We start from the raw sequence: 14,985 nt of genomic DNA, 5'->3' as shown, positions 1-14,985 counted from the left end.
TCAGTGTAAAGACAAGTGGACGGAGGCGGGAGAGGGAGGCAGGGAGGGGAAACAGTCTTTGGGCTGGAGGGTTCAAGAACACAGTTCACAGGAGTAGTTGGCTCGGCGGCGGCTGGAGCTGAGGGCTCGGCGGCGGCTGAGACTGGAGCTGCTGGCTCGGCGGCGGCTGAGACTGGAGATGCTGGCTCGGCGGCGGCTGAGACTGGAGATGCTGGCTCGGCGGCGGCTGAGACTGGAGATGCTGGCTCGGCGGCTGAGACTGGAGATGCTGGCTCGGCGGCTGAGACTGGAGATGCTGGCTCGGCGGCTGAGACTGGAGATGCTGGCTCGGCGGCTGAGACTGGAGATGCTGGCTCGGCGGCTGAGACTGGAGATGCTGGCTCGGCGGCTGAGACTGGAGATGCTGGCTCGGCGGCTGAGACTGGAGATGCTGGCTCGGCGGCTGAGACTGGAGATGCTGGCTCGGCGGCTGAGACTGGAGATGCTGGCTCGGCGGCTGAGACTGGAGATGCTGGCTCGGCGGCTGAGACTGGAGATGCTGGCTCGGCGGCTGAGACTGGAGATGCTGGCTCGGCGGCTGAGACTGGAGATGCTGGCTCGGCGGCTGAGACTGGAGATGCTGGCTCGGCGGCTGAGACTGGAGATGCTGGCTCGGCGGCTGAGACTGGAGATGCTGGCTCGGCGGCTGAGACTGGCGCTGCTTGCTCGGCGGCTGAGACTGGCGCTGCTTGCTCGGCGGCTGAGACTGGCGCTGCTGGCTCGGCGGAGACTGGCGCTGCTGGCTCGGCGGAGACTGGCGCTGCTGGCTCGGCGGAGACTGGCGCTGCTGGCTCGGCGGAGACTGGCGCTGCTGGCTCGGCGGAGACTGGAGAACTTGGCTCGGCGGAGACTGGAGAACTTGGCTCGGCGGAGACTGGAGAACTTGGCTCGGCGGAGACTGGAGAACTTGGCTCGGCGGAGACTGGAGAACTTGGCTCGGCGGAGACTGGAGAACTTGGCTCGGCGGAGACTGGAGAACTTGGCTCGGAGGAGACTGGAGAACTTGGCTCGGAGGAGACTGGAGAACTTGGCTCGGAGGAGACTGGAGAACTTGGCTCGGAGGAGACTGGAGAACTTGGCTCGGAGGAGACTGGAGAACTTGGCTCGGAGGAGACTGGAGAACTTGGCTCGGAGGAGACTGGAGAACTTGGCTCGGAGGAGACTGGAGAACTTGGCTCGGAGGAGACTGGAGAACTTGGCTCGGCGGAGACTGGAGAACTTGGCTCGGCGGAGACTGGAGAACTTGGCTCGGCGGAGACTGGAGAACTTGGCTCGGCGGAGACTGGAGAACTTGGCTCGGCGGAGACTGGAGAACTTGGCTCGGCGGAGACTGGAGAACTTGGCTCGGAGGAGACTGGAGAACTTGGCTCGGAGGAGACTGGGGTTGAGGGCCATTTCATCCCCTCAAATACAATTAAAATCCCCACAGGCACTGGAGCTGGCTCTGTGGGGAGTGGAGCTGGCTCTGGAGATACTGGAGCGGGCTCTGGAGATACTGGAGCGGGCTCTGGAGATACTGGAGCGGGCTCTGGAGATATTGGGGCAGCTTTCTTCCTCCTCCTCCGCTTACTGGGCCCAGTAGAGGAATATGGGTCCAGCCTGGGGCAGGCAGGGAGTTCGCTGGAAAGGTGTGCGGAGGAAGCCGGAGGTTGACTGACTGGCCCGGCCAACCGTGTTTCTGGATGGACCGGACGACAACACTGATCCTGAACCTCTTCCACAAAGAATTTGGAGCCATTCAACCACAAAATTAAATTGATAGTTTCGCTTAAGGAGAAACAAAAAACAGGTTCATCAAAACGGATAGTGTCATCATCCAATCCATCCAAAAACAGGGAGATCAACTGAGCGTCGGGCCAGTTAGTCAAGTAAGCAAGCTCAACGAACTCCTCCACATACCTCTCCAGCGAACGTCCTACCTGCAGGAGCCCGATAAGGCGTTCGCTGGCTGTTAGGGTGAGAGGCGATGGAGGAGCTGGATCCAGGGAGCTGGGGAAAGTCTCCATATTTTTTTTTTTTTTCCTGTGGAAATCCAGTTGGTTAAGGTCCGTTCTTCTGTTACGGTATGCCGATGTAGAGATGAGGCAGATCACGGATTTCCACAAATAGACGATACTTTAATGAACATAGGCAAGGAGACATCAAGGAGTGAAGGGAGTGAGTGCAATATATAGGAGTGCTAACAATAGAGTCCAGGTGCAGGTGATCCGTGATGATGAGGAACTGACAAGGGAAGTGTGTGCAGGTGAGGAGAACAGGAGGATTCTGGGAAATGGAGTCCAGGGAAACAAGGGATCTGTAACAAGTCTATGGCTTTAAATAATAGTTTGTTGATTAAGAAGTTGTTGGCATTTGTAGGGTTGCCACCTTCAGTGTGGCAAAATAAGGGACACCCATGTCAATGGCTGCATGCTGCTTTAAGTCAGACAGTACACCGTAAACAACTGAACATGCTTTTTGTCAAACTGTGCTGTGTGCATTATACCTTTAATGCTGCTGTCCGCTGCTGTAGCTTTTTTGGTTAAAAATGATCCAAAATCAATTTTTGAGCAAGTGCATTACCAGCCAGAGTTCAAAACTATCTAACTAACCAATTTACAATGATAAGCTTGTAATAATGTTTTCTAATTCAGGTGGTACTGGTAGGTTTCCGCTGGAAATTCAAGCATGCGTCATTACGTCACGTCTGTTTACATAAAGAACGAGTCCCAGCTAGTAGGCTATATCATGTGGTGATGCTGCAGGTGGCGGATCATTTATAGCCTTCTTCTCACAGCAGCTGCAATTTATTGTAATGCTTTTTTTTCTCAGTTGGTCAGAACAAAAGTGGCAGATTTGTTACTTACTTCTTCATATGATGTTTTCCGGTGAAAATCCTTATTTTGGTCATACTTTCAAGACTACAATCTGTGATTCCAAAGTACAGTATCCACTGATGCGGTGACTGACAGCCACACATTCTCCTCGAAGCATTAGATTCATCCGCGGTGAGGAGCCGAGCCGATGCACAACCCACATAAAGATGATAATTCCGCAGATAACTGCAATTGCAGGTTTCGAACAGAGATGGCGACAAAGAGGCAAAACTTACGGACTGCAGCTTTAAATACTGGACAATCCTGTATTTTTTTTTTTGTTTTGTTTTTTGGGATAGAAAAAGTATGGAAATTTATTATCAACCATTTATCGAATAATGGCCATAACATTAAAGTAATAATCAGATAATCTGTATTGACCAGAATTTTATTGTGTGTGCATCCCTACATAAATGACCAGCATTTGCTGAGAATACTACAGGAAAAGTCAGAAAATGTCATAGCCGTATATATAGAACTGCAGTTAGATAGTGAACATGAACATCGTCCCAGGCTTTGTATGGAAAACATTTGATTATGATGACCTTTGATTCGCAAATCCCAGACAAGTGCTTGACTAAACAGAATGGTGCAGTAGATTAGATATGAAGCTTTAGATTTAGTCATTGAATCTCCAAAACTTATATTTAGTTGTTCATGCAGTATTCAATCAGCATCCATGAAATGTTTGTATGCTGGCTTACCACCTGGTCTGGAATGGCTCAGGGACAGTCTAAAGTGATAAGGGAGGAAGCACATCAAATCAGAGATGCCCATGATTTTAAAGAGGAGCTCTGGGCGAGAACGCTGTTACATGTTTCCCTGTGTGTGTGTGTGTGTGTGTGTGAGAGAGAGAGAGAGGCAGAGAGAGAGAGACTGTGTGTGTCAGTCAGTGGCCTGTTCTGCTGAATGAGTCACGCAAAAGACAAGAGGAGATGTGTGGATGTGAGAGAGAAGGGGATGGGAGGGTGGTGCGAAGAAAACCAATTGAATAAAGAAGAGAGTACAAAGACCCCAAGGTAGTGAAGATGGTATAGAAGCAGAAATCAAGAAAGGGGTGGGAAGGACGTACAGGCCACCCAGTTTACACTTCCTTGATTGATGGTCTCTCTATCACAGTGAATGGCAGTCAGCCCTGATCTGACTACCTGCACCACCATCGTTTAAAGGCAGGAGGGAAATAGAGTGAAAGAGAGATGGGTTTTAAAGAGGTCTGCACAGCTTCATCTTTCATTTTTTGCCAAACATATGGAGGACTGCAGAAATAAAAAATAAAAAAAATAAATTGATAAACTAATAAATTTAAAAATAGTTTAATAAATAGAGGAATAAATGACTTAACAAATCTAAATATTTTAATAAAAATATTTATTATTATTTATTTGAAAAATAATTTTGTGTTTATTTTTACATTTATTTTATTCTTTTTAACTTTTATTTATTCTTTCATTTATTTTACTTTCATACATGGGTTAAGGCGAGAACAAAACACAGGCTTGACCTGAGAAATATGGAAGACTGGGTGTACCCGACCAAGTGTAGAAAGTAACTTGAGTCTTACCGCCACTGGACTCAACACCTTGGTGAGCTGGTATGGCCCAATAAAACTGGGGGCTAACTTGTGAGAGGCCACCCGGAGAAGTAGATCTTTTGTAGACTGCCATACCTTCTGACCACATGTAGCAGGGAGCAGGTGTTCGCTGATGGTCGGCCACCACCTTGGTTCGTCTGGAAGTCCATTCCTCAGCCCTCTTCCAGGTGCGATGACACTGGCGGACGAAGGTTAAGGCAGACGGAACAGCGGAATCAGGCTCCTGTGAGGGGAACAAAGGAGGCTGAAACCCAAGAAGAGTGTTCTGGGTGTACTCACTCCAGGACAACTGTTGACTCCAAGAGCTCAGATTCTGGAACATCTAGCAGTGGAGAGCTTGTTCCAGATCCTGGTTTGCCCGCACGGACTGCCCATTGGTCTGAGGATAAAAACCAGACAACAGACTCATAGAGGCCGGATCTAACAACAAAACTCTTTCCAGAACCGGGAGACAAACAGTGGCCCCCTATCAGAGACCACATCTACCAGAAGACCATGAATCCGGAAGATGTGATCAACCATTATATGAGCAGTCTCCTTGGCTGAGGGCAATTTGTGAGGGCTATATGTGACCAGGGGTGGGAGGGGATGGGCAGAGGGTGAAGCAGACCAACAGATGACTGGTAAGTACTCTTGATCTGGGCGCAAACCGAGCAGGCCAACACAAACTACCTGACATCCTAGGCCATGGATGGTCACCAGAATATCTGAACTCCTGGATGACAGACAGACTAGCTTGGACGAATGCCCCCACCAGAGGACTAAAGGGCGCAACACAGCCGGCACAAATAGCCTACCCTCTGGACACCACCTTGGCACTTCTCTCTCTTGTATGGGCTCCTCCACTTGCCTCTAGACACCCCAGGAGAGGGACCCTACCATCATCTCCCTGAGGATGATGGTATCAGTCGGCACAACAACATTTTTAGAGCCTGGATAATACGAGAGAGTGAAGTTGAGCTGAAGAAGAGTTCCTATCGAGCCTGGGGTAAGCTCAGCCTCTTGGCTAAATGGATATACTCCAATTTCTTATGATCCGTCCAGACCAAGAAGGGCTGCATCGACCACTCCAACCAGTGACGCCACTCGCCCAGAGTCAGCCTGACCGCCAACAGCTCCCGACTCCCTATGTCATAATTTTTCGATTTCCATCTAAACGGTACCTTGGTAGAGGAGTTGAGGTGGGGGGTTGGCACACGAAGCAGGGCAGAGACAAAGGCAATCCGTGATTGGAGATAAAATGTAAAATATTTGTAAATAAAAATACAATAAGTGTGTTGCAACATAATAAAGGAAAAACAATATCTATAAAGTGTTATAAACAACAATTACAATACGCCTGAAAAGCAGAGGAATGAAGCAGAAGCATGTTATTTTTTCCCATTCCTTAAGCCTGGGATACACTGCATGATTTTAACAATCCCATATGCGAAATGGATCTATTAAACTTGAGTACGACATGCACATAGACTGTACGATGATGACACCTGTTGATTAGTAGGCTACGATGCAAGTTTCTATAGAAGAATAAAACGTCATCAGCATGTGCTAGTGGTATAAACAAAAAGACCATTTTGAATTACACTTTGGCAGTTGTAATTTTTATGTGTGCTTAAAAAAAAGGAAGTGGCAAGAGAGGAAGATGAAAAAAAGGGAAAAAGAGCTTGAGGTAAGCAGTTTTAAGTTTTAGTGCCAGTTTTAGCACCATGTCACGTTGATTTCATATTGCATTTTTGTTGGCTGGTCAGTAGACGTAGGTCGTAGCAGGAAACACACTGTGCGTTGATCATGCTGAATTTCTGACACTGTCAGAAAATGATCGTTGGCTATCTTTGGTCGCAAGACCAGGAAAACGGCCGTCTTTGAACCTCTCTCACTGTATGACATAGGACCACTGATTAAGAGCCACGATCACAGAAATCGCCACGATTGTTTCACAATGGCAATCTTTCGTCTGGGATGAAAGCTTCAAATAGACCCTGTGAGGTTATTTCCCAAATCTTCATGTTCACTTAAGACATCACCGACTGTGTTTAAGTGAATTATCACCAAACTAGGATTTTCTCTGTGCATTTGACCATTTAAGGGTGAACCCGAAGCCCAAAGTATACTTTTCCTGCCCGTGTTCCACTCCATCTCAGTGCGTGCGAACAGAAAGCCACTTGGGGAACACATCCTGCAGTTTAGCAACAGGTCACTGCATTTCATGACAATCACTGATTCACCTGATTTGGATATTAAGTTTGGGTTTTTAGGAAGAAACGAAAGTGCACCGCTATAAAGGAAAGTCAAGTCAAGTCACCTTTGTTTATATAGCGCTTTTTACAATGCAGATTTTGTCAGCAGCTTTACATTGATAACTGGTACATAATTTGGCTGCACAGCAGCTCTTAAATAATAGTGTCAATGCAGGCAGATCAGAAGCACTGTTGAATAAATGTCAAGAATACTATTGAATATCAAATGTCAAGTGTCCCCAACTAAGCAAGCCAAAGGCGACAGCGGCAAGGAACCCAAACTCCATCAGGTGACATCAGGTGGCAAACAAGTGCCAAATAGGTGTTAAAATGGAGAAAAAAAACCTTGGGAGAAACCAAGAAATGCACTAAGATCGCACAGCCCTATTTTCTTGCTTTTCATTGCTTTAGGGTTGCTGTTGTTGCAATGTCACACACAGGACAGCACGGTGACTCAGTGGTTCGCCTCACAGCAAGATGGCCCCAAATTCAAGCCCTGGCTGTGTCAGGAGTCCTTTCTGTTTGGAGTTTGCATGTTCTCCCCATGTCAGCGTGGGTTTCCTCTGGGTACTCTGGTTTCTACCACAGTCTAAAGATGCAGGTTAGGTGGATTGGAGAGTCAAAAATTGCCTGTGTGTTTGTGAGAGCCCTGTGATGGCCATCTTTCCATGGTGCTTTCCCCTGCCTATGGCCTAAGAAACTGAAATAGGCTCCATCCCTGTGACCCTAGAAGGTCGTACATGATGATCATAGAAGAAAATGTCTCTTATGTGATGTTTAAAATCTCTGTAGCCCTGTAGGTTGAGAGGACAGTCTTTGGACAGGGTCACGGTGAATGAAATTATGAGAATAACGCCTTCTCAGTTGTCAAAAAAAAAGCAAAAAAAACCTCAGACCTCCTGGCTTTGCATCATGTGCAACGTAAGAATCTCGCAAAGTAGTGTTATGATAACCGTCATCGATATAAAGAGCTTGGGACTGTTATTAAGCCTGACTTGTTTTGATTTTAACGTTGTTAGCGTTATTTCCACCGAATCGAACATACTTTTTATTCTAAAAACAACTTGTATAACGCTACTAGCATTAGCTACCATTTCAACTTTAGTTGAGCCCTACTAAACTATATTGTCATAACGTAATTAAACGGTTTGCTTTTGCCAGTAGGACCAGTGCAAGAACTTTTAAAAAATGTACTTTTTAAAAGTAGTATAAGTTCAAGTTCAATCTTAAAGACTAGGATGAAGTATTTATGCACATTAAGGCTTTGGGACAATCATGATGCATTGTAATCTAGGATTCTGAAGTGTTTTCTTATTTTAAAGACATGGCATTTCACAAACCACTACGTATACCTGTCTAGAGCCCCCATCATAATGCGTTTTTTCCCCAATAATCCATTTTATTTGGGTGTACGTCACAATATAGAAGAAAAGGACTGTTGCTACTTCTGTTACATCGCTACTTTAGTAAAATATGATTTTCTTAATTAACTGCAACTTAAATGCATTTATTTATTTTGTATTTTATGAAACATTGGTCCTTCACCATTTATGCTACAGATGTATGTCTCAATTCATGCAGCTTGATGAGAGGTGTGCTATTACTTTACTAAGCAATCAGACATAGGGAGGAAAGCCTAGTGACCAGGATATTATAGAAACTTGATGGTGAGATTTATTTATCTATTTTTATTTCTTTGACATGGACTAGTTTTCAGCCAACTAACAACTTTCTAATACTCACTTAGAACACCTTAGCAATCAAGCACCACGCAATATTTTCTGTGTTCACATAGTGCTCTTTTATCGCTTGTCCGTTAGGTGTGAGATTCTCAAAGGATGTATTACAGCATATGTTTTGGCATGACTCGAAGTGCAGTTGAGCCGTCACATCTGTCCTTGGATCTCTTAATTAATTTATGCTTTTCCCAAAAGAGCTTTATCCCCCAGTTTCTCAGCCATCACTGTCAGCGTAGCCCACCCAGATCCCCATGCCAAACTCCCTCTGTATATTTGTGTTTCTTGAGGATGCTATCTAGAACTCCCCAGCCTACCTTTTTCATCTCAATAATAGCACTCAGAGAAAAAATGACTACCCTGCAGGCAAGAGAGAAAGATATTACTTCTTTAAACACTGTGCTTTCAGATGACTGCCATGTAAAGGAAGAGCATGCACTTCAGACAAGAGCCTTGTAATAAACACAGCATTCTTTTTCCTCTCTTTCTTTTTCTCTGAAAGGGGTCCCACTGGAGCAGTTTGTGACTCTCATGGCGAGAAAGATGTCAGCAGAAGACCCATATGAGAAGACAAGGCAGATCTTTACTGCATTTGATGTACACTGTATGTTCCTCCACTCTTTACATTCTGCATGTTCAAAGGGGTCATGACTCATGACATTGATTTTTTTTATTATTATTATTTTAATATATTCCATGAGGTTCATGTATAATGTTATTAAAGTTTTGTTTTGCACAAACAAATATATATGAGGAAAAACTATTATCTTCAAACTTTATTCTGATCCTGTATCTGAAGTTTGAAGCGGCAGCTCCTTTTAGGCTTGTCAGTAAATGGCCACTTATGATTATGGCTAATGTCATTTCATAGGAAACATAACAACGCCCACTAGCTATTGCATGCAAGTTAGTGTTTTGAAAACATTAATTTGCAGCCAAACCATTATGTAATCATTTACTTATGATTTGTGATGCAGCTGCTGTCAGATCCAATATAGTTGGCTGCTGCATCTTTCCACAAAAGTTTTTTTGCGAACTCTGCATTACGCTGTGCCGCATTTACAAAACAAAATGCTCAGAACAAACATATAAACCTCTGACATGATCTGGGACACCATTAAAATAAACAATCCCCTTGTTTCCAATGCTGTAATCCTGCAGAAGTCTGTACAGAGACGCAAATGAGCAGTTTAATCTGGATGCGTCAAAGCAGATGTTCTTTCACTCTTCTATTTGTCTTGTTATCGACAGACTCAGGTTCGTGGAGTATGCCAGGAACCTAATGCATAATCTGTATACTATATCCAGCGTAGACAGCGTCAGTGATAATAATGTTTTTTATTTTATTTTGATGCTCACATCCAGTGTAGGCAAATGTAAAAACTTTTAACATAAAAATTTACAATTTACATGATAAATTGATACAAAATTAGACTGGTGGTGATATATCTGCCTGCAGACCTTGTGACCTTTATTTTGTGGAGATGTTAAAAAATAGAGAATCTAGAGAAATGCACAGCCCAGCATAAACAAAACTGTTTTGGGACTGTCTTCTATGCAAGTACAAGGCATATGCACACACTTTCTCAGTGCAAGTAACAAAACGGTACACATCACACAAGCGACAAGTGCTAGGATAGGTGGGAAAGTAAACATTATTAGACATTATTAGAGGCCTAGAATGTCCGCTGGCAGATGGACAGATGTAAACCTTTTTGAGCTGATTACGTGGTTACATTTGTGATTGGTAAAATCAGCAGTCGGTCCTTCTGAACCTATCAACAGAGCAGCCAAGACCACAAATGTAAATGGGGACACTGAGTCCATGTGCAGTTCAGAATCACTTTTCACATTTATTGGCTAAGTTCGTTGTGCAAGGAATTAGACTTGGTGGATTACGGGCTGTTTTATTCCTGTAGCTCGCCTGTTAGAGCATCTTTTGATTCCCAGAAAACATACATATATATTGGTGAGAAGTGTACTTTAAGTCGAATAAGTGAATAAGTGTTTGCTAAATGCTTAATTGTAATGGTGTATATAGTGCAACTGTAGTGAGCAGAATCAATTTTGAAGGAGGTGCAATTAATGCAGTGCGAGATACATTTGGTGTAGGGCAGAAAAAATGACATTAGTTTTTTAATATTCTTTTTTAAACAATGGCAGATGCCTGTGTCATCTATCCATAACTGTGTGTTTATGATAGCATTTTTAACACACCCATTGTGGCTGGCAATTGTTTTCATATTATAGCAGTAGAGGGCGCCATGGGTCCTATTCTTGGTCCAGTGTTACTATCATGCAATGGATATGCTCCATCCTGGTAGTTTTTCCCCCCAGATTATTTGGGGAAAAGAAACAAAACGTTTTGTGACTGAGTATACTTTTTTTCCCTAGCAATGCACAAGTTTATGTGCATAAAATTAACCGAGAGCTAATGCTTGACAACCTAAAGAAGCCAAATACAAAGCTAAAGCTCCCCCCATCTTTAGCTGCTGTCTCTGAAGTACTTTTCTGCCCTAAATGAAGTAACTCTGTGAAATTAAGGCTTCAAGGTTGAGTAGAAATCACAGTAAAATGGGCCTTGCAGTCTCCATGGACTGTTTCGCCCTCCGTAGAACTGTTTGTAGGATATTCCAAAGAGAGGTAAATGCATAATTAACTAATTAATTTTGGAACAGAAATAATTCCACCAAGTCAGGAGTGACCACAGGAAGAGGATATCAGCTGACCTTGATTGAATCTGCTCAGAATGGCTGAGGGATCTTATTTCATTAACCTCGCTGACCCGCCATTAAAGAGGAAAACTGGTTTGTTTGAGCAGAATATTTATTCATGTGAAAGCTGCCTCTTCAGCAGACATTCGATGGACCTATTTTTGCCTGAAGCTCTCTCTCGTTCACTTTCTGTTTATCTCTCTTGTATCTCATTTGATTTCTCAGTCGTCTTTGAAATATCTTCCCGTGAGCCTCCCGATCAGGCTTTAGAGCATTTTTACATCCTCCCAGGAACTAAAATAGTCTCCAGCAATAAGCACTAGGCATTTAAAAAAAAAATACAGTTGGCTTTTAATTAGAATTGTGAATGTTAATGAACCATCAAATTCATCTTGAGGACCAAATTGCTGTGAGCGAGTTCACTCAACCCTTGTACGAATTCAGAGCAACCTGAAAATTGGCTAATTTTAGAACCAAGATTGGAATTATGATTCTGACTTATTCTTAACTAACCAAACTTATTGTGATTCTGCTCTTAACTGTATATATCAGCACTGACAAATGATAGTGCTATGCACTTTATATCAAAATGGGATCTTTAAAAAAAATTAAATTGGCTTCCCTTTAAACAGTTGTGAATGAACATGTGCAGCTGGAAACCTGAAGGACAACTGTCAGGCAGGTGTTCTCTGGCAGAGCTTACATGCTAGCAAAGTGTCTTAATAATTTCAGCAGTTCCCAGATTGATTGTCTTTGTTCCTCTGCCAGCTAAGCTTAAACCCTCTGTCCTGGCTTTCTCTGCCTGATGTTCCTGTCAGCCTGCCAACAGAGGCAAGTCCTCTCCTATCTGCGGCTGAGCAGTTTGCGCTGGATGAGATGTTTGACTGTTTCATCTGCGCCGTCACCCCCATCCTCATCTTCAATGGGGATGCGTTGGAAGCTAAAGCGCGCTGAAGTGCGTCGCTCCCATTCAGAGCTGAAGTGGCAGCCTGCCCGGTGATAGAGCATGCTTGGTGCAGTTGGAAACTCTCCCATTCTCACCCGGTGTGAAAGTGAGCCATGCTCCCTGCCGATTGATGCTCATGCTTTGTCGTCAAAACATTTGATTTCTTCTGCGTTCAGCGAATAAATCATGGCATTATACACCTTTTTAACACTTCAAGTCTTTTTACAGATGAGATGTTCTGGTTTTGCACAGGTCCTGTGGTTTCCGCAGGTGTGTGACTCTCATCCCTATCATCATGGCTGTGGAGGGCAGTGTTTGGTTACGGTTAGTGAGCTGGTGTTGTCGGGTCTGGCGTGTTGACATGCATGTCACAGTGCTGCCCAAGACTCCCCCCTCCTCGCAACCCCCCCTCTCGGTGCACCGCTGTGCCTCTCATCAATTCAGCAGACACGCTAAACAGATTCCACTCTCAGCTCTGACTTTGGATGCGAGCGCTCTAAACTTCCTCAGGGGAGCCATTTCCTGCAAATCAAAGTCCTGCGTGCCAGCCGCTGAGAAGAAGGCACAACAAGCTGTTCCTCTGAGCTCTCAGGAAGAGGCTCCTGTAGACACTCTGAGATCCCAGCTGGTCTTACTCCTTGCTTTTACAGTCTCAGTCAAAATGCTGTAAGTGGACTTAAGGCTCAGGTATACTTTTTTCACGTTCTGATCCGTCTTGCACACAGTTGAGTGCGCAAGCCTTTCAAAGTATACTCCTTTGACTGTGAGCGTGGATGAACGTTTCCTAGTAAACCGTTCTATTCAAGCACACAAATCACTCGCATATGCGCTATTGTCCGCACACAAGCCCACACGGACACAACTGGTCTGCATGTGGATGGTGTGCGCAAACATCAGCGGATTGTACTGTTTATTGAATTTTCGTCAGGCAGACAGTCTGTGAGCCAGAGCAGAATGCGGACAAGGGAAGTATACTTTAAGCTTTAGCCGCCAACGTTTTATGGGGTGGAATGAACAGGGAAAGCTGATTTTATTCCCTAAGATAAGAGAAAATAATGAGAGCGTGCTCTCAGGTGTGCTTATCTAGTTTTCTTTGCCTGATCTCATGTGAGCGTAGCGTTCTAATAACACACCCGGCCCCGCAGTGAAAGTCTTTTTGATGTTTTCAAGTATTAGTCTTGTTAACTCTTGCTCTGGGTTTGTACTGTCTCCAGGTCGTGGCTTCTTAAAGCTGGATGACTTCAAAAGTGCCTTCAAGCGAGTTGCCCCTCGTCTGCCGGAGAGAACTGTGCTGGAGGCTTTCCGGTAAGAGTTTGGGCCCACGGCCTCTCTAGATGCATCATTCAGTGGGTTCTCTGATCTTCCTCTCAATCTCTCATCTTTCCATCATCCCTCTCCTTGATTTCCCTTTCCAGAGTAGATTACAAGGGCAGCTGGATGTAATTACACTGTGAATGTGTTGAGTCAGAAAGTGATTTTTGTGCCCATCGCTCAGAGCAGGCCTCCCACCTCAACCACAGCAACAAGCTCTGCATTTGTCCAGCACTTTGTTACTCAAACCCCTCCAGTGTGAGTGAAAGTGTCTGATACAGTCCCATGTGAGAGTAGAACAGGTCTGAAAGTTTTGGAGGCTTGTGGTTTTGAGATCCGGCTGCTCATTAGGGTGAGAACAGTTCCTTTGTGCCATGCTCCCTGTGGAGTTTCTCAGCCCCTTTTCACTTCCATTTAGGCCCCATGGCTGCTCCACGTGTCTCTGTCTCGCTCAAAAACTCTCTGAACAGGTGGGATTCCGGGCCTTCGTGTGCTGTGCCTTCACACCCATTTCAAACAGTTATCACTAGACCCAGAGCTATCGCCAGATCCCAAAGCCAATATGACATTCGACAATCTCCCACTAAGATCTCCGCATTACTTTCGTACTATGATGTATCTAGAGGTTTCAGCTTGTCCCCACGTTTGCAGTTATAGTGACACATTATTATCAGCCCTCAGCTGAGTCTCTCTTCTCGGTTTCTTATCCTTTTGAAGAGGTGATGTGGATACTTTATGCAGTTCTGAGACAGGGGGCAATTAATCTTTTCATCCTGTGTTTGAGGGCTCAAAAAGAGATGCGACACACGTCTATTTGTTTTGTTTGGTTTTTTTGGACAGATTTAGTTCTTTGTTTGATGTGACTCATCCTCTGCATTTGGCCACTTCTGCAAGTTGCAGCTACTGTTGAGAGCAGCACAGTTGTCCTGCAAGGCAGTTTTATATACGAACACCCTCTCACACTGCAGAAACCATGATCATTGACAGTGTAGATACTGTGTCCTTCTGACCTTAAGCTCAGCTGACACACTAGGAGTTGATAACCTCAGAACCTCAGTGAGTCACTGTGTTGTTATGATTGCAATGACATGCCAACACTGCATTGGAAGAGTAACTTATGAGTTCTGGAGGCGCTGTGGTATTTGTTTTTTAATTAAATGTCGCAATAATGTCAGAAACAAAGTGCTAAGGGCTTATGCCACAAGAAATCATGGAACGTGACTTTAGACACTTGATTTGTATCCAGTGACTTCTCATTTGGCATTGGGGCTGTAGCGATCAGTTTTATAATCAATTAATATAATGAATAGTAAAATCTGATGTTAATCAGCTATTTGATTAATCACTTCTTCATTTGAACAATCTCAATATTCTTAAAGCAGAACTAAGTAACTTTTTTTACCTTCATAAATAGTTTTCTAAGTCTTTACTATGGTTAATTGACTTGTGGTGTATTTGAGGCGAGCACTAACCCCCTCTGGCCATCTACGCCAGAATACAGCACTTGCAAGTTGAGCTGCACCGACCCGAAACAATCTCGCCTCATGTTCACGTTC

At 44.5% G+C, this 14,985-nt stretch overlaps 1 protein-coding gene across 1 annotated transcript in view; it reads left to right on the top strand.

The window, feature by feature from the left end:
* The window catches only part of efcab11 (EF-hand calcium binding domain 11), a 90,882-nt gene that overhangs the window by 18,607 nt on the left and 57,290 nt on the right, over nucleotides 1-14,985 (top strand). Inside the window, exons 4-5 of the mRNA XM_067367208.1 lie at nucleotides 8,961-9,062; nucleotides 13,333-13,423. Coding sequence (XP_067223309.1) covers nucleotides 8,961-9,062; nucleotides 13,333-13,423 — 193 coding nt within the window. The remainder of the gene's footprint in view (nucleotides 1-8,960; nucleotides 9,063-13,332; nucleotides 13,424-14,985) is intronic.

Source organism: Chanodichthys erythropterus, chromosome 18 (assembly GCF_024489055.1).
Source record: "Chanodichthys erythropterus isolate Z2021 chromosome 18, ASM2448905v1, whole genome shotgun sequence".
Taxonomy (NCBI): Eukaryota; Metazoa; Chordata; class Actinopteri; order Cypriniformes; family Xenocyprididae; genus Chanodichthys; species Chanodichthys erythropterus.
The sequence above is the reverse complement of the archived record's forward strand: the minus strand, read 5'-3'. Positions and strand labels throughout refer to the sequence as shown.